General features: G+C 34.5%; 1 protein-coding gene across 3 annotated transcripts in view; it reads left to right on the forward strand.

Moving 5' to 3' along the window:
* Nucleotides 1-20,138, forward strand: part of SOS1 (SOS Ras/Rac guanine nucleotide exchange factor 1) — a 153,604-nt gene that overhangs the window by 89,076 nt on the left and 44,390 nt on the right. For 2 of the 3 annotated variants that reach the window (XM_079940715.1, XM_079940716.1), the window contains exons 7-8: nt 4,843-4,953; nt 5,028-5,126. In XM_079940715.1, coding sequence (XP_079796841.1) covers nt 4,843-4,953; nt 5,028-5,126 — 210 coding nt within the window. The remainder of the gene's footprint in view (nt 1-4,842; nt 4,954-5,027; nt 5,127-20,138) is intronic. The other variant, XM_079940717.1, reaches the window with a different exon arrangement.

Consider the following 20,138-nt stretch of genomic DNA (forward strand, 5'->3'; position numbering starts at 1 on the left):
GTCTTCAAGAAACAGTTAACCTTACTCTTTTGAAAGTTGTCCACTGCTCCATTCAGTTTAGAAATAGTACCATAAGGTATTCAGAAGTAAACCCAATAAACATATGCAAGATTTTTGTTAAGAAAACCACAAAATAGATTCATAAGGAAGATAAAAAATAGGGACACAAAGGGCAACTCAATTTTTTAGGATTATATATCAATACATATATTATCAAAACTGGATAAGAGTAATACAAGAAAGAAATATGAACCACTCTCACATACTGACACAACTGGCAAAGAAAAATAATCAGTTTATAATTAAATAAAAACTGTGGCCAGTATGATATATCTTAGGAAGTTTACTCTTAAGTGGTTTGAAATTTTTTAAAAGTTAATGTAATATTTCACATTAACATTAAAATCTCAACAAATAAGGAAAAGCATAGAAAAACATTCATTCAGGAATTTCTTTAAAATGTTGAGCAAAGTAGGAATAGAAGGGACCTTTCTTAATCTAATAAAGGATATCTATCAAAAACCTATAAAAGATATATTTAATGACTAAGCTGTAGGAGAATGCCACTCACTACTTCTTTTCAGCACTCTAATAGAGATACTAGCCAAAAGACAGAAAAAGAATAGAACAGACAAAATTGTCCTATTTGTAGTCAACATAATTGTCTACACAGCAAATCCAAGAAAATATATATAGTGTTGTAACTATTAGGCAAGTTCAGTATAGTTGCTAGATAAAAGACCAACATAAAAATTGCTAACATTACTATACTCAGTTCCAACCAAGTGAATGTATAATATTAAAGGAAAAAGGCTCCATTCTCTATAGTAACAAAACTATAAGGTATTCAGAAATAAGCCCAATAAACATATATATGCAAGACTTTTGTTAAGAAAATCATAAAATAATGATATTCATAAGGAAAATCTGAAGAAATGGAAATACCATGTTCATGGAAAGACTCAATATTGTATTGATGCAGTTGTCCCCGAATAATCTATAAATCAGCAAGCTGATTGTAAAATTCATGTGGAAGAATGAAGGGACAAAAATAACAATTTTGAGGAAGAACAAGTTGAGGGGACTTGTCCTATCAGATTTTAAGATTTATTACAAAGCCACAGTAAATACGATTTATTACAAAGCCACATTATTAGTTGTAGATATAGACAATTAGTGGAACAGAATAGAGCACCCTGAAAAAGAATACACATACACACGATATGTGACCGAGATTACATTTTAATCAGTAGAGAAATAACAAACTAATTAATAAATGATGCTGGGTCAAAACTGGTTTTCCATGTGGAAAGAAAATATTCCTTCCTTAGCTCACATCATACAGGAAAAACTCTCAGTAGTTTAAATAAAATCTAAAAATGAAAAGCAAAACTTTAGAAGTTCAGAAGAAAATACAGGAGAACATATTTATCACTTTGAAGTAGGAAGGGTTTCTTAACACATAGAAAGTACAAACCATAAAAGAAGAGATTAAAATTTTTAAACTTTTGTTCACACACAAAAAACCATAAAGTTACGAGAAGCACAAAAGAATGAAATTGAACTCCTTACCTCACACCATATATAAACATAAGTTCAAAATGGATCAGAGACTTAATATAAGAACTAAAATTATCAAACTCTTAGGAAAAGCATGGCTAAGTCTTCATGACCTTGACTTTGCAAAGGATTCTTAAATATTACACCAAAAGCATGAGTAAGAAAAGAAAAAAATACATAATTTAGACTTAAAATGTAAAACTTTCCTGCTTCAAAGAGTACCATCAAAAGTGAAAGGACAGCACACAGAATGGGAGAAGATATTTGCAAATCATATGTCTGATAATATCTGATATATTCAGTGTATATAAAGAACTCTTACAAAAAAGACAAACAACTCAGTTTTTAAATGGTCAAAGGATTTGAATAGGAATTTCTCCAAAGAATATATAAAAATGGCCAACAAGCACATGAAAAGATGTTTAGCATCATTAGTCATAAGTAAAATGCAAATCAAAACCATTATGAAATACCACTTCACACTCACTAAGACGGCTAGAATTAAATTTTTAAAATGAAAGGAAAATACCAAGTGTTGGAGAGGATGTGGAGAAATTAGAACCTTCAAACTTTGCTGGTGGGAATGTAAATAAAATGGTACAATTGCTATGGAAAACAGTTCTTCAAAAAATTAAAGAATTACTGTATGATCCAGCAATTCCAAAAGGTTGCATACTGTGTAATTCCTTTTATATGACTTTCTTGAAATGAAAAAACTATTGAGGTGCAGAATAGATCAGTGGTTGCTGGGGGCTAAAGAGGCTATGATGGGAAGGAGGAAGGTGTGGCTATAAAAGGGTGGCAACAAGAGCCATCCTTGTGGTGATGGAAATATTTTATACTTTACTACATCAATGTCAATGGCCAGGTTGTGATATTGCACTATATTGTACTATTCTAAGAGGTTACCACTGGGGAAAACTGGGTAGTGTGCAGACAGACAGAATCTTTCCGTATTATTTCTTACAACTACATGTGAATCTAAATTATCTCAGAGTAAAAAATTTACCTAAAAAAAGATATATTTATACAGTGGAATATTATACAGAGTTTGAAATAAATGAACTGTAAGGAACTATATGAATCATATTGGATAAATCATTAAAACAACTGAATATAAAAACCAAATTGCAGAAGAATTTATTGTTACTATGTACATTACAATATTTATATAAAATTTGAAAACATTGCCTTGTTTCTTGATACATATGTAATTATGATATAAAAATATACTTGGAAATAATCAAATTCAGGATAGTGATTTCCTCTGGGGATTAGCAGGAGAGGAAATTACCTTCTGAAAGGGAGCTCAGGAGGATCAATTACATCTCTACTGTTTTATTTCTTTAAAAAAAAAAAAAGGTGAAGTGTTATAAAATGTTGAGCTCTTTTTGAGCTAGATGGTGAATATGGTTGTTAAACTGTTTTCTGTACTTTTCTGTATGTTTAGAATAGTCTATATTTTTAACTGTTAATACACAGTTGTGTGTATCAATAATTAAATTTTTAAATGAATCTTATAAGTATTGCATTTAACCAGTAAACTGATCATAATATCATCTATTAATTTATATGAGGATGCTTAGAAGTGCTTGCCATTCTATAAATTTATCCTCAAGAATAAAACTATGTGATAAGAGCTTGGATTTCCAGTTAGTTGTCAATTTTTTTCTCTCTTGAAATTAGCTATTTTAGAATGATAATACTAGATACCATTTATTCACCGCTAAATATGTGCATACGCTATTGCAAGCACTTTGTGTGTATCTCATTTAATTCCTAAAACAACTCCTTGAAGTAGATATCATCTACATTTTCCAATGAGGAAGCTTGGCTTAGAGAGAGTAAATGTTGATAGTTTGTCAGAGGTCACACAGCCAGTAAGTAGTACAATAAGAAGTGGAACCTGAGTCTCTCTGATGCTAGAGTCATGCTTTTAAGCCACTACACTGTCTGTATAGTCTTTAATTTATATGTGTAATTGTCATAAAAATTCTATAATAAATTAGAGTTTATTGAAAGGGGAGGAGGACAAACATTATCTGCTCTATATAAGTTCATGAATTCAAGAGACCCAAGATAAAAGCATCCAATTACATTTTTATTCCTCTCTCCCATCCAGTCTATTCATAACCTGACTCCCTCCTGCTGTTATTGTTGAAAACCTACTATCCATTCCTGTAAGATCTGCAATGGACTGCAATTTCCATTGTTATATTATTACAGAAATTTTCAGTTGAGAAGACAGTTGAAGGAATTGAAATGGCTCAAGGAATTTAGGATGACTTGGAACTTTATATCCCATATTGCATTTCACAGAGAACAGAACTGGGGTCTTCTGATTTCTGATCTTGTGTTGTTATTATTGAATCTTTCTTAAAGAAAACAGTCTGAGAAACAACATAAAGGGTAATTTAAAAATAAACATTTGTTCTGTCATTCACTCCTAACTTCATTCTTCTGCAGTCCTCCACTAGATGTCCTCTTCCTCTTTCTAGAATTACCCTTCATAGAAATGAGCTCTTGCTAGAATCTATAACACCATCTTCATAATAGTTTGGGCTTTTTGGCTTTTTATTTTTACCTGGAATAGAGCACAGGATGGCGGAGAGTAGAAATCCTACCTCCTGATAAAATCACAATAACTACTCTTTTTTTCCTCAGGAATCAGCAAAACCAGTAGATTCTAACCTTTAGAATTGTTTAGTTTATTAATCATTGGTGATGGTAAAATTTTTGGGCAATTTGGATTAAATTTTTATTTAATTGTTTTGTGAAAAATGTGCCAATGAATTTTAGATGATATAAACAATTACCTCTGGCTTGCAGAATGTGTAAGTAAGTCTATGAACAAGAAATAACCGTGAGAAAATAAATGTCTGGCACCAATATTCTAAATGTTTATACTTTACCTGGTTGTGGATATCTATATTCTTTATTATTCAGGCTACACTTAGTTTTCCAGATCTAAAAATCCCCCCATTCTTTTGACTATGTTTGTTGATAATACTCTACTAGAACCCTTTCATGAGAGGTGTCATAACATATAAGAATCCCATTACTCATCAGAAAGAATTGATTTACTTTCTTAATTGAGAATATTAGGTTTATTCTGTTAAAATTAATAGCAATGTAATTTTGTTTAGAGGCTTTAAAAGAAATATATAATTGTGCAGGCATAGGTGTGCCCATAATTTAATCTTTTTGTGTTTATGGTGGTAGGTCATTTATACTTTACCTTGGAGAAAGATTATTTATGTTTTGCCTTCTTTATTTTCTAAGGAACTGGCATTTGATCCATATGAATCATATGCTCGAGATATTTTACGACCTGGTTTTCATGATCGTTTCCTTAGTCAGTTATCAAAGCCTGGAGCGGCACTCTATTTGCAGGTATAGTAGTTTTTAGATCAAGATATATGATGTCTGAAAAGTAAACTTAAAAATTAAATCACTTTGTTTTCTAGTCAATAGGCGAAGGTTTCAAAGAAGCTGTTCAGTATGTTTTACCCAGGCTACTTCTAGCCCCTGTTTACCACTGTCTACATTACTTTGAACTTCTGAAGGTAAGAAAACTTTCTTCTACTTATAAAATATTCAAGTGTGTTACAGTTTTTTACCAGTTCATTTGTGTGTGAATCATTATGTGAGCGCTCATGAACATGTCTGTATCTATTTTCTTTTTCTAGTTAAGAAGCAAATGTAAATGAATCTACAGAAGAGTGGCATATTTTCTCCAGTTTCAATAGGGAATTTTAAAGCAATCATCAGATACTTTTATCTTGTGCCCTTACTTTTTGTTTACATGGTCGAATGTTTGGAAACAACCTTGTATTTATGCATCCAAGTCTCCGTTTTGGGACCTCAGCAGATTCAGATTCCTTAGATAAGGAACCAGTGTGGGGATAATGCCAAAGTAATGGAGAAGATTAATCACCTAATTTTCATAGCTTAAGTTTGCAACTGTGTCTGTAGAACTGCTTACTGTTACTCTAGAAGCAGTGAACTATAGTAATCCTAGTAAAAAATTCCCATTTGATTAAAATACTCAATTTAAAAAGCACCAAAAAGAAAAGGTTGTGCTTTTTTCCCTCTTTTCCTATTATGCACTGAAATTAACTAGGGAAAAGGGAACCTTAGTCTGTATAAATTATAATTCAGTAGTGTAGCTCCAGGTGATTTAAATATCTTATGTATCTAATGATGTCTGCTTTGGATTATGGATAATATGTCCTAAAAAAACATCAAATTTTTTTCAAAAATTTTAAATAATGAGATAATAAAGATATTCTATTTAATGAACTAACCCCATAAATACAAAATAAGACATGCATTAATAATATTATTATTTCTTTAGTTTTTAAAAGAATGTTTTATTAAAGAAAAATTCTATTATCATGATTTTGTTATGAAGCATGTATTATTAGAAATCAGATTTATAGTTTGCAGGGGTACATGAAGGCTCTCTATAATGAATCAATGAATGAATAGAAAGCCTGAATTTAGTAAACTGGAGGAACTCAGATTCTTACATTTTCCTTCCATTTTCCCAGGTCTCTCTACATTGTAGTAATTTGGAGTTCAGTTAGATTTGTTGAGTAGGAATGTTTGAAGTAGGAAAGGACTAAGGAAGTTAAAGGACTTGATCACCAGGCAGAATTATGGAGCTCTTAGCTCTCTGTTCTGGGCTGCAAATGGAATACCATTTATCGTCTGCGGTAATATAGGATGATTATTTTAAGAGGATAATCAAGAGGAAGCATTTGGTGTGTAAAATCATTCTTTATAAAAATTCATTATGACAAATCATAACCTCAGAATGGGACATTTGCAAACAAGTTTATTATATAGATCCCTTCCTCATAATGGAATCTGTAATAATGAGATTTTTACCTGAGACTACAATGAAATTCTGATGGATTAAAGGCCATATGAAACCTTGAAGCAGTCATTAATTAATAAGAACAAGAAGCTTTGATGAAGTTTCAGAAGGCTATAAAACCTAACCATCTTAATAGTATAAGAGAAATTAATTATTTACTCCCCCAAGTATAGGCAATTAAATTTTTTAAAATTATAAGTTATGGTAATAAAACTTTTTTAAATTAAATTAATTTATTTATTTTTGGCTGTGTTAGGTCTTCATTGCTGTGCACAGGCTTTCTCTAGTTGTGGCGAGTGGGGGCTACTCTTTGTTGCCGTGTGCAGGCTTCTCATTGCGGTGGCTCCTCTTGTTCAGAGCATGGGTTCTAGGTGCATGGGCTTCAGTAGTTGCAGCACGTGGGCTCAGTAGTTGTGTCTCATGGGCTCTAGAGCACAGGCTCAGTAGTTGTGGCACTCGAGCTTAGTTGCTCCACGGCATGTGGGATCTTCCCAGACCAGGGCTTGAACCCATGTCCCCTGCATTGGCAGGCGGATTCTTAACTACTGCACCACCAGCAAAGTCCCCCAAATTTTTATTTTATAATTGCGTCAATCAGCAATTTAAAAGATTTCTACTGGTAAGCACATGTATTCCTAGTTCATATTACTGCCTAAATTTCATTGCAAAATTAAACAGTATATTGAGCAGGAAACTTTGCCCAATTAATTCTACAAATTGTCATCCCTCCTTTTTATTCTGCATTCCCTCAGCACTAATGTACTGTTTGTGTTTATTATTTTTAATTTGTATTTGTTGGTATGTTGCTTAAATAGTTTTATTGAGCAGTATTTCAAAGTGTATTCTATAGAATGCTAGTCCCATAAGATACTCTAAATCAAAAGTTTGGGGAAAGGAATTCCCTGGCGGTCCAATGGTTAGGACTTCATGCTCTCACTGCCGAGGGCCTGGCTTCAGTCCCTGGCCGGGGAACTAAGATCCCACAAGCCATGCAGTGCAGCCAAAAAGAAAAATATGTTTGGGAGAAATGTTCAGTGGTCAGATACGTTTGGGGAACACTGTATCCTTAATTATACGCCTAGAAATTTTCAGTGTACATTAGAATATTAAAGTCTTTGTGAAATTGTGCAATAAAGCAATCTAAAGCAATTAATTCCCAAATTAATTAAACCATGGAACCCTTTGAAACTATAATGTATTTCTGGAGGTTACTTTGGGAACCTATCATAGAATTCCTCCATCAGAAGAACTGAAAGACCTTCTAACACTTAATGGTCTAAGATTTTTTCCAGTAACGTGATTCTCACTAACTCTAAATTTTTTTCCTCTGGATATTGTCATAACTTCAAGTGCCAGTGTGGACTAGGTGATTCTGGACTCAACAGTGATTAAATAAAATCAGCTCAGTGGGAAGCAGCAAAATGCTAAGACGTGAATAACAATTGGAAACTAACCATAATTTATCTATGGTATGGAGTGGCTTTTGAAAGACTAGATAGGACTCTGATTTTTTTTTTCTGACTCTAGCCTGGTAGCCTACTAGCTGAGTAGCCTGTAACAAGTCACCTCACCTTTTGAGCTCTGGTTTTCTTATCTGTGAAATGCTCTTATCTCACTGGGTTTTTCTGTCAACCAAGAGAACGTATGTAAAAGTACTTCATATGCAGTAAAAAATATAAATACTGAGTATTGTCATTACTAGAAAATTTTCTTCTTGTCTTGCAGATATCTTAAACTAACATTTTACTACCTTCATCTTTCACCACTTCCCCACTTCTCCTGCCTGCCCAAATTTGTATTCCATTTCTTTGTTGATCAGCTCAGATCCCTTCACCAGAAGCCTCAGTACCACCTTTGATTCTTCTTAGTCCCTTATTAGCAGAGCATCATGATTTGATTCCAGAAATGATTCTGGAATCCAGTCTATTCTCCCATTCCACTGACACTGCCTTAGTCCAGACCCTCAGTATGTCTCTCCTGGGTTACTGTAGCGGTTTCCTATATGGTCTTTGTGTCTCATGGAACTCCCAGTTTGAAAAGTGCAGTTGGTGCCCTGTGAAGTGGGACACAAAGTCTAAATTCTTTAGCCTCTCTCCAGCCTCATCTCTCAATACTTGATGTTACTTTCCTTATGCTTTAGCAATAAAAAATTTCCGAGCAGCTCTGGATATGTCAAATCTGTTCAGGATTCCATATCTTTCTTTTTTTCTATTTTCCTGGAATTTTGCTTCTATTTCTACCTTCCCATTTCATCTGAAAAATTCCTGCTTGTCAAAGAGTTTGTTCAAATGTTGGTTCTCCATCAAGTTTCCCTTGGTTTCCTAGGCTGATCCTTTGCCTAAGCTCCTTTATTCTCTTCATATCTCTTTATAGAACATGTCCCATTTTTACTGTCTACCTTGTCATTAGACTGTATACTCCATAAAGAATGGAACTGAGCCCTATGTATCTTTGAATTCTCATGCCTCGTAGTGTTTGGCACTTAGACATTCCATAAATGCTTGTTAAAAAATGAATCGCGGGCTTCCCTGGTGGCGCAGTGGTTGAGAGTCTGCCTGCCGATGCAGAGGACGTGGGTTCGTGCCCCGGTCTGGGAGGATCCCACATGCCGCGGAGCGGCTGGGCCTGTGAGCCATGGCCGCTGAGCCTGCGCGTCTGGAGCCTGTGCTCCACAACGGGAGAGGTCACAACAGCGAGAGCCCCGCGTAACGCAAAAAAAAAAAAAAAAAATGAATCGCAAAAGTAAAGTAAGTTTTCCTTACAATTCTTATAAATGTTTTATATTTGTAGGAATAGTTTAACTGTAAATATAATTACATATATGTATATAATTACATATATATTGCATATATATACATAATATGTATATGATTACATTTACTTTGGAAACTTAGAATGCCTTCAACTTTATAAATTCAGAAAATAAAAGTTTAGTTATTAATAGTATGACTTTAATGCCACTGAAACTGGAAAAAAGAAATACTTCCCCCCCCTTCCCCTGCCCCCCACCAGCAAGTTAGTTTGCAGTCAAGTCTTTGGAACCTTTGATTAATTTTTTTCACATTAAAGTTAATTTTTATGAAGTTAAAAAAAAAACAAAAAAACTTCCTTTGTGTCCTTTTGAAAACCTCATTGTTCCAGTAATTTGATTTTCCTATGTGAAGTTTAATTTGCTTTATTAAACCAATTTAGAGTTGTTTCTTGGGGCTAAGTAAATACGTTGACCAGTATTTTGAAGGTTACCAAATCAGTACATTGTTCAGTTCATCAAAAATGTTAACTTTTTCTTTGTTCTTTAGATATATTATTTTATCCTCTTATGGTATACTCAGACAAATGTTAGAAAAAAATCATCCAGGGTGATTTTGAGCCAATCAGTTCCCTAGAAAATTACCTGTTCTCTTTCCAATATGCTGGGTACATATAACCTAGGGGAAAGTAAGTCTCCCTCAATTTAAAAAATCAGGTTCAAATCTATATTGTTATTTGTGCATTAGTGTGTTAGTTTCCGAGGGCTGCTAGAGCAAAGCACCACAGACTGAGTGGCTTAAAAACAACAGAAATTTATTCTTTCACAGTTCTGGAGACAAAAAGTCCAAAATTAGGGTGTTGGCAGGGCCATACTCTTTATAAAAAAGTCTCTAGGGAAGAACCCTTACTGCCTTTTCTTGGCCTTTGGTGTATCCCAGCAATCCTTGACATCCCTTGGCTTATGAATGCCTTCACTTCAATCTTTGCCTCCATCTTCACATCACTTTCTTCGTATCTTCACATTCTTCTCTGTTACCTTTGCATCCAAATCTCTTTCCTTTCTTGTAAAATGCCAAGTCAGTGGATGTAGGACCCACCCTAATCCAATGTGACCTCATCTCAACTTGATTATATCTGCAAAGACCCAATGTTCTTTTCTTTTTTAATTTATTTAATTTATTTTTGGCTGCGTTGGATCTTCGTTGCTGCGCACGGGCTTTCTCCAGTTGCGGCGAGTGGGGGCTACTCTTTGTTGTGGTGCGCGGACTTCTCATTGCAGTGGCTTCTCTTGTTGCGGAGCACGGGCTCTAGGCACATGGGCTTCAGTAGTTGTGGCTCGCGGGCTCAGTAGTCGGGCTCAGTAGTTGTGGCTCGCGGGCTCTAGAGCACAGGCTCAGTAGCTGTGGTGCATGGGCTTAGGTGCTCCGCGGCATGTGGGATCCTCCCGGACCAGGGCTCAAACCCGTGTCCCCTGCATTGGCAGGCAGACTCTTAACCACTGCACCACCAGGGAAACCCAAGACCCAATTTTCAAATAAGATTATGTTCACAGGTACCATGTGTAGAACTTTTGGGGGGAACACAACTCAACCCATTACAGTTAGTTTTTGGTATACTATAAAAATTAAATTCATTTTTGTTTTTCTGATTCTCCAGTGTATATTGGCTTTCTTAAACCCATAAAAATATATTTTTTGCATGGGCCAATTAATCATTTCCTCCTGATCTTAGATTTTAACATTTAATTTCAGTCCAGCAAAAATCTAATGAAAAGCCAACAATTGCAGTATTTTTCAAATAGATGGATTATAAGCAGCTAAAAACTCATGGGAATTCACAATTACTAACAATCTTCTGAATAAGACTAAATGTACATAACTGAGGTTGGGGTTATCATGTATGCTTTCCCTTAAATGAAAAAATAATAGAAAATTTAACACTTAAAACCTCCATACCTGTCTTAGGTTTCATTGATAATAAAAAGTACAAGATTAGGAAAATAATTGAGAGAAACATGTCCAGGTTTAATTTTAACACATCGCAATAACCCTCAGTTTTTAGGTAAGATTATTAAATTAAGAACCAATGGAATAGTAAATATTTTAGTGGATGTTAATTCGTTATAACAGTGCAGTGCTTGTCTTGATCACAAGCTTTACTTTAGAAAATAAGAGACACTAAAGACTTTAATCTGAATGTTCACATGGTTAGACACTTGCTATATGTTAAAATTTAACATTAAATTTTCTAATATTCCTAGATTTTTGTGTACTGACTGAGTCGAAGAATAGTCCTTAACATTTCCCCTTAGCATCATAAATATTGCCAAAATTGTAGCCCCAAATGCTTAAGTACAGAACTGTGGGAAAGGGTTACAGATAAGAACTTAGAACTGAATGGTGCAGTGAGTGGGAAACTTAGGCTCAAGAACTGAGAAATGTTAGAAGTAGGAGACATTTTTCCTCCCAGAGTAGTTTTTTTTTTTCAGTATATAAAACAAATTGGAAAAGGCAAACATAAATTGTGCTACATCATTCACTTTAAACACCCACTAATGGCCTTCACATAGTGCACCAGAAACTCTTGTAAAGAAATATGCTCTGCAGACCCCTACTACAGGTATCTTGTATGCATTTGTTAATGGCTTTGGTTTGTTGCTTTTTCAGTTTGGGAGCTGGACAAGTATCAGACATCTTCTACTCTAGATAATGTTTTATCTACTTTTTTCATGTTCTGCATCTGGTTTAATTGCTGTATGCTTCAGACCATTTTTTTATACTGCCCATGAGCTGATTCTTAATACCAGCAATAAGAGGAGATTTAGAAAACATAGCTTCTCTCTGAGTATCATAAAAATAAGTCCAGAAGAGGTCTGTCTAGCTTCCATTCCTTTGAACTAGCTTTCTAAATTTAGAAATTCTTTTCCAGAAACCATGGGCTCAAAGCAGTGAGCTAAGTAGTATCATATCTGACCACAGATGTTGAATGCCTAAAGTTAAACACAGAATAGTATAATTCAGGAGCCATTATAAACGAATAGCTGACTAATATATTACTCCAGCGTTAAAATTTTAAATCAACTAAAGTGCTTTGAGGAACATTCATAGTTTTGGTGATTTTTTTTCTCTGATAAGAAAAGAGAGATGGTTTTGAAAGGTATTTTATTCCATAAATGAGATTATCCTAACATTTTTTTAGGGTTGATTTCCTGTTTAAAGTTTCAAACTCATTTCACCTTTCAGATTTTAACTTGCTTTTACATTACTGCATTTTCTGCCATTTTTCTCTCGTTTCCTCTTTCTGGAACTCCAATTACATGTATGTAGAACTACTTTATGTTGTCCCACAGATCTCTGAGACTTCATTTTTCTTAAATCTTTGTTCTTCAGAGTGGTAATTTCTATTGATCTGTCAATAGAATTGTTAGTTACTATACTTACTCTAGAATTTCCATTTAGATTTTGTTTTATAGTTTCCAGAGACTCCCTATCTGTCCACTCAGTAAGACCATGTTTTCCTTTGATTTTTTGAATATGATCACAAAAGCTACTTTGAAGTCTTCCTAAACCCCCCATCTGGGCCGCTTGGAGTCAGTTTCTATTAACTGGGTTTTTTTCCTCGAATATGGGTCACATTTTCCCAGTTTTTTTGCTAGTTAACAACTCTGGATTCTGTTATGTTGAGGATTTCTGGGGTTCCCTTTGTGGGTTTTGGTTTTCGTTTTGTTTTGGATTGTTGGGTTTTTATTCTAGTAGTAGACAGTTAACTTTTCTGGACTCAACTGCAAATTTGTCTCTTCTGTGTTGTGCAGCAGCTAATATCTCTGTATCACTTTTTAGGATTTCCATACGCTGCTTTTTTAGCTTGACTCTTTACTGTCTTCCTTACACATGTATGATTTGACAGACTAAATGTTTGGGCAGAGATAGTGTTCAAATTTGGGGGCACAGTATCTGGTTCCCTTACACCTGGAGATTCCCCCTTAATTTCCAGCCACTCTGCCAGCCTCAGACTCTATTCCCTGGCACCTTAAACCAGTAAGTCTTCAGCTTTCTGCTCTCTGAGCTATGTACAGTTGGGGAATAAGCTCAGTTTAAGAAAAGCAGAACCTATCCATTATAGCTCTGTCTTTCAATAGAGATTCCTCTTTGGTCTCTGCCTACTTTTTTTCTAGACTCCCTGGGGTCTTTTCATGCATGCAGAGTTTAGGAGTCAACCAGGCGTTTAGGTAGAGTTTATTCTCAGATTTTGTGTCTCAACCCTTCTGCAATTCATTCACTTCCAGATTTCCCCCTTCAGTTTCCTTTTAAATTCTGCTCTCTTTCATCTCTAGTGTGTGAAGCTCCTCTTCTCCTCTGCTTCTTCCTCACTGTCATCATGGGAGGTTGGAGAAAGCCCTAATCCCACAAGCGTACACTTTCTAGTTGCAGCTTTTCAAGAGCAATAGTATTTCTGGCTTATGCTTTCTTTCAGATTTTTTCCAGTGCCTATAAATATTTTTAATCTCTTGTTTAGATTGAATAATTGTTATCTACAGAGGGTTTTCAAGACTTCTTCACTTCACCACCATTACTGGAAGTTCTTGCATTTTTATAGCTCTTTTTTTTTTTTTATTATTTTAGCGGTACTCGGGGCCTCTCACTGCCGCGGCCCCTCCCGTTGCGGAGCACAGGCTCCGGACACACAGGCCCAGGGGCCATGGCCCACGGGCCCAGCCGCTCCGAGGCATGTGGGATCCTCCTGGACCGGGGCACAAACCCGTGTCCACTGCACCACCAGGGAAGCCCTATAGCTCTTCTTCAGTATTTGTTAAGGCTTTGCTGTCTGTAACAATAGGAAGGGGGTACAGTGAAGGGCTGCAACTCATATTCCACAAGTAGGCAAGAGAGCTGCTAATGTTAGAAAATGTATTCTAATAGATTTAAAGATATGAGTAGCTGGATCCTGTTTAAAATACAGTTTGAATATTGGGCATGTTTAAAAATCGGTTGCATTGATTATTTTTTTAATTGCTTTATTTGTTCTTAGATCATCCTTTATCTTTTTCCTCACCTAGATGACATGCTTGAGCTTAAAATATTCCCATACAGAAACAGTACACAAATTTAATCCAATTAGCAGGAACTCTAAAAACGTTTTACAATTATCTAGGATTGTTACAATCTGAAAACATAATAGTGATACTTAGAAACATAGTTCCCTGTTTTACCTTTTTTGCTGTTGTGTTATGACTTCTTCATCAAATAAACATTGTGGTATTCAATTTTTTTTCCCCTTTTTTAGCTGGAAATTCACCAAACTCTCTCCTTTTCTTTAAAAAGCTAAAAATAAATTTGGCCTTACTGTAAAAAAGTGATTCTAAGTCACAATGAAAGGAGCTTGGTAACGTTATTCACCAGAATTTTGGCCTTCCAGTTATAGCGCAGTTTCTTTCTTCTTTTTTTAAGGTGTAAGATCTTTTCTTTCATTAAGTGCTTCTCTATTTTAAAAAGTTTTCAAGGACTTCCCTGGTGGTCCAGTGGTTAAGACTTTGCCTTCCACTGCAGGGGGTGCAGGTTCGATCCCAGTCAGGGAGCTAAGATCCCACATGCCTCGCAGCCAAAAAAACAAAACAAAACAGAAGCAATACTATAACAAATTCAATAAAGACTTTAAAAAATGGTCCATATTTTTAAAAATCTTAAAAAAATAAAAGTTTTCAGAATTTCTAATACTCTAATATTTAACTGGTAATAGATAATAGTAAATAATACTTTTATCATTATCTGTCTCTATCATTGTTTTTTTTCATAAATTTATTTATTTATTATTTTATTTTTGGCTGCATTGGGGCTTCGTTGCCGTGTGTGGGCTTTCTCTATTTGCGGCGAGCGGGGGCTACTCTTCATTGCGGTGCACGGGCTTCTCACTGCGGTGGCTACTCTTGTTGCGGAGTACGGGCTCTAGGCGCACGGGCTTCAGTAGTTGTGGCGCGTAGGCTCAGTAGTTGTGGCTTGTGGGATATTCCCAGACCAGGGCTCAAACCCATGTCCCCTGCATTGGCAGGCAGATTCTTAACCACTGCACCACCGGGGAAGCCCCTGTCTCTATCATTCTTTTGATCATATATACTGAAAAACTTTTTCATAGACAGTTTTAATTCCTATTATATATATTTAAATGTTTATATTAATTGCAATTTTCCACCTGTCTGGATAGCAAAGAAAGACAAAAGAGATTAAATCCAATTTAGCAAAATCTTAAAAACTGCCAAATATGGATGAAGTATATGAGTATTCATCATTTTATTCTCTCTACTTTTAAGTATTTTGTCAATTTTTATAATAAAAATTATAAATACCCATTTTAATTAATTTAAGAAACCCCAAATAAAACTATATAAAATAACTATAAACTTCAGCTAGCATTAAAAAAAATTTTTTTTAATTACAAACTTTAAACTCACTGAATCAACAGTCAGTATTTTTTGTTTTCCCTTCTCTTGGTCAAATATTTTTAAAATTAATATTTGAAATCTCAATAGATAAAGTATGATGCCATTTACTTTTTAAAACCATAAAATCTTGTCATATGATTTCTTTGGTAATTGCACATTTCAGACTAGAAATTGAACTTACCATCAGTCTGATTGCTAAAACCATTAAAAGCCCATTTTAAGAGAGAAGATAGGTACAGTATACAGAAAATTGAAGAGCAGATATTTAGCTAAAAGAATTAAATTATTACTTTTTTTTAAAAAACAGCTTTATTGAGATATAATTTACATGCCGCAGTGTTCTCTATTAAAATATGCTTTGTTTGTTTGTTTGTTTTCAAATTATTTCCGCTCCCAAGTACCTGTAGGGGAGAAAGTTTTTTCCTCAACCCTCTTAGAGTCTCTGGCTGGGTCTGAAAAGGAAACTGACAAAAATTAACAGGAGAAAAGCATACAGATTTATTTAATGTAAGTTTTATATGACACAGGAACCTTGGCATATTGAGTATTTTAAACTGAAGGAACTTGACAAAACAGAACCAGGGAGGTCACTGACCTTCTCCCTCCCTCCTGCTGTTCTCAAACTCCTTCAACTTAAAATATTCAGTATGCCAAGGTGCCAAATTGGGGAGTAGTGTGTCCTGAACCCTATCACACCCTTCTCCCCCACTCCCGTCCTATCATTTACTCATGAAGTTTATCTAGAAAAGCAGTGACCCCTTTGCTATCAGGTAAGAAACCTGTCACACCCAAGGTTACTTTTAGCAGCATGAAGAAAATCAGGAATTTTGCTGGTCTCAATAGGATTAAAGAGATTCAATGAAGAGAGGGGTATGAAAAAGGAAATGGGGAAATGTAGACTGTTTATTGTCCAACTACCTTTTGAACTACTCTGCTTCTTTATTGTGTAAACAAACCAAGTTCACTTTCTTGAAAACTCCTTATCTTTCCCAGCAAAACTATTCTTTCTGCACTCATTCACTCAGTGAAGTGGTCCTACTATCCATCTGGTTACTCAGAATAGAAACCTGGAAGTCCTCAACTCTTCTCTGTCATTCTCCACATCACATCCACTTCGTCACCAAGTAAGTCCTTTTCATTCGTGAAAAGGATCTTCTTTTGGATTCATCTTCTGTTCATTTCCTCTCAGTACTCTATGAGGGCCATGATCATCTCATCTCCCTTCAGTCTTGCCTTTCCCATCCTCACCCCCCACATTTGCTGTTTCCTAGGTAACCAAACCAAAGCCATTTTTCTAAAATGCAAATTTGATCACATTAGTCATTAGCTTAAAACCCTTAATGGCTCCGCATTGACCCAGGTTAATGTTCAAGTTCCTAATAAGGCTTGCAGCCCTGACTTGGTCCCGGTTGACTTCTCCAACATCTTAACTCCTCACCTCTCCCCACCCCAATCCTTCCCAGCCACCAGGTTCTACTCTTCTGCCAGTTTCTCTCAGCCTTGGTCCTGAATAACTCTTTGATTACACATGCTATTTCTTCTTCCTAATACATTTTTTGTACCTCTGTTTCCCCATAGCTAAACCATTCTTATCCTTCGAACCTTATAGTCATTTCCTTCTGGAAGCCTTCCTTGCTATCATCTCTCCCTTTATTAAGTCAGGGGCCCTTGCTGTGTATTTCCAGAGTGCCCTGTATTTTCCCCATTATAGCACTTTGTCATTCATCTTCTCTTTTACACTCTAAGCTCTAACAGCAGTGACCAGATTTGGCTTGCTCACTGTCATATTTTCATTACTTATAAATAAGGGATGGTTAATTAAATGTTTGTTAAATTAATTCTGATTGGAACTTCACTGGCTTCCCCTGTAGATCTGCCCTTTTGAGTTTCATTCAGCTACTATTAATATTCTAAATAGTTTCTAAAAGTGTACAAAAGACCATTTAATTATCTCAATAAAACTTATGACTTTCCTCAAAAACTTAGAGAATTTTGCTTTAATTTCCTAATAGTGAACTGTAAGTCAGGTTATAATTTATATTTTAAGATTTCACTTTTATATTTTCAGCCATTGGCTAATTTAATAAAGATATTGTTTCATTTAAATTACAATTATGGATTATTTATAGTGTTACACTATTTATTTCATGTATTATATACCACCTTGGCAATGGTCATCTCCTTGCTTGTCTTGGGGGGAAAATAAGGGTTAAGTAAAAGAAGATCGAATTCTGTTAATATCATTAATATCACATACTGGTTGAAATTTTATATATTTTAGGAGAATTATCTGCATATATGAAATCACTTTAACTCAAAAAATAACATTTGGGGGAAAGGAAGGAACTAGTTATGAAATTTACTTCATGATTCCTATCTTTGCTTGTGTTCTCACATTTTGTGATGAACTCATATATGTACACAATATTTAAGATAAAGATAAATCTTTAGCTTTATGTTCCAAATCTTAGACAATTATAGTGTATATTTCTTTAAAAAAATTTTTTTTATTGAAGTCAGTTGATTTACAATATTGTGTAACTTTCAGGTGTTCAACACAGCAATTTAGTTATACTGTTTCTTGATTATATATTTTGTCATCCTTGTGCATTGCAATTTACCTATTTGAATGGAATAGGTTTTATTTGGTGAATATTTTCTAAACAAGTATTTCAAGTCATTTCAGTTCTTTGGGTAGTATATTGAAAAGGACTGAGAGTTGGAAATCCTGGGTTCTGGTCCTGCCTGCCTCCATCATCAAGTATGGCAGTTCCTTTATTCTATAGTATTTCTTGTTGGAGAAAACTAATTTCTAGAAATAAAAACATATGGATTCAAGTTTGTTTTTAAAGAGAGGAGCCATTATATGTTTGTGAATTAGTTGAACTTATATACATTGCATCAGGTACAGCACTTTATTTTTTTATGTGTAAACCAATCTTGAGTTTTATTTGTCTCCTATCTTTTTCCAGTTTAAAGCTTCTTAAATTTAATACTATTTATCTCTCAGGGTTTCCTTTGGGCATGCGATATACCATATTGACTACTGCCCCTTCTACTTATTTCGAAAGGACCCCCCCAAAAAAAAACAAAAAATTACTGGTAAAAGTGGCTCCTTTCTTTTGAAAACGTGAATTTTATCATCTCTGTAGATCGTATGATTTACCATTGTGCTTTAGAATATGATGCTCTGGGTAAGTTTAAATACATTCTCATATACGGCAATGTAATATCACGACTTGATAATTTTTTAAACTATTTAGTAAACAGCATTTGTAAAATTAAATTGTTGCTGTTACATAGTGTTATTAAATAGGCACCCATGAAAAGCATGGTATTGAATATCACTTTGGTAACAAGAGGATGCTGCTTTGTGGAGTCTCATTTACATACTAATTGCCATTGCTTTGTTTCTGTAGCAACAATAAGCCACCCCTTTGATGGTGGTTAGCTTGAATTATTCTGCACCAATGCCCTGTTTAAATCAGCTATGTTAAGTAAAAGAAGCAAAGAATGCTTATAAGGAAGGTCATTTATTACATTGAAATTTGTTTTAGATGCTTGACTAATGCTGTGAAGGTAAATATTACATTTAAAAATTATTTCATCAGTAAAGTTTTATGGTTTTTAAAACAGACTTTGGGTTTGTGCTTTTAAAATATATTAAAAATATTTTTGAGATACCAGTATATTCTGTATGTGAAATGCTATAGTTAATGATAGATAAATGACCCAGAAACTTGAAACATCTTTAGAATAGAAAATCAAATGCATGTCTAAATGGATTTGTTACTTTCAGAGTTCTTTTTATGTGTTAGAATTGTGTTTTGTATGACTTTAGGTATGTTTGCCTGAATTAATAATATTAAAAATATCAAAAGATAGAATGTAAAGGACTCAATAATATTCTGTTGTTAGTGTCAACTCTTTTTTTTTTTTGCTTTGTATCATATTGACTTAAATATTGAGTGATTAAATTCTGAAACAACTCAGTGAAGTAGTTTACTCTTTAGTGGTACTTTTATTAAACCATCTAGAATTTTGCCCTTTCTTACTGAATATTGCTTTCAGTGTTAGATTGTCTGCTGCCTTTGAAGCCTAAACTTGATAAAGTTTATGGTAATATTTTATTTGTCTCCAAAAATTCTGCCATATGAGAGGTAAATAGTTTAGAATCATAGAGATGGAAGATACTTTTAGAGATTACCCAGAGTCCAGCCTTCAGCCTACCATTAACATCCATTAACTAAAAACCTAGTTTCTTTCTTTATGAACACTTGGCCATTGGCTTTCTTTAATCTGGCTGGCCATGGTGAAGAGAAATACTATGAGTAAAAGGTATTTGCATATTTTTTGTAAGGTAGCTGTTTTTAAGTCTCTTATCCTTTAGCAACTGTCTCCCTCCCCCAACCCTTTTTTGTTGGAAATTATGTGAATAGATTTTTGTTTTATTTAATACAAATGAGACTGAATATTTTTCTAAAGAGTACAGATTATGCCTCAGTGAGT

This window comes from Stenella coeruleoalba, assembly GCF_951394435.1.
Source record: "Stenella coeruleoalba genome assembly, chromosome: 13".
NCBI lineage: Eukaryota > Metazoa > Chordata > Mammalia > Artiodactyla > Delphinidae > Stenella > Stenella coeruleoalba.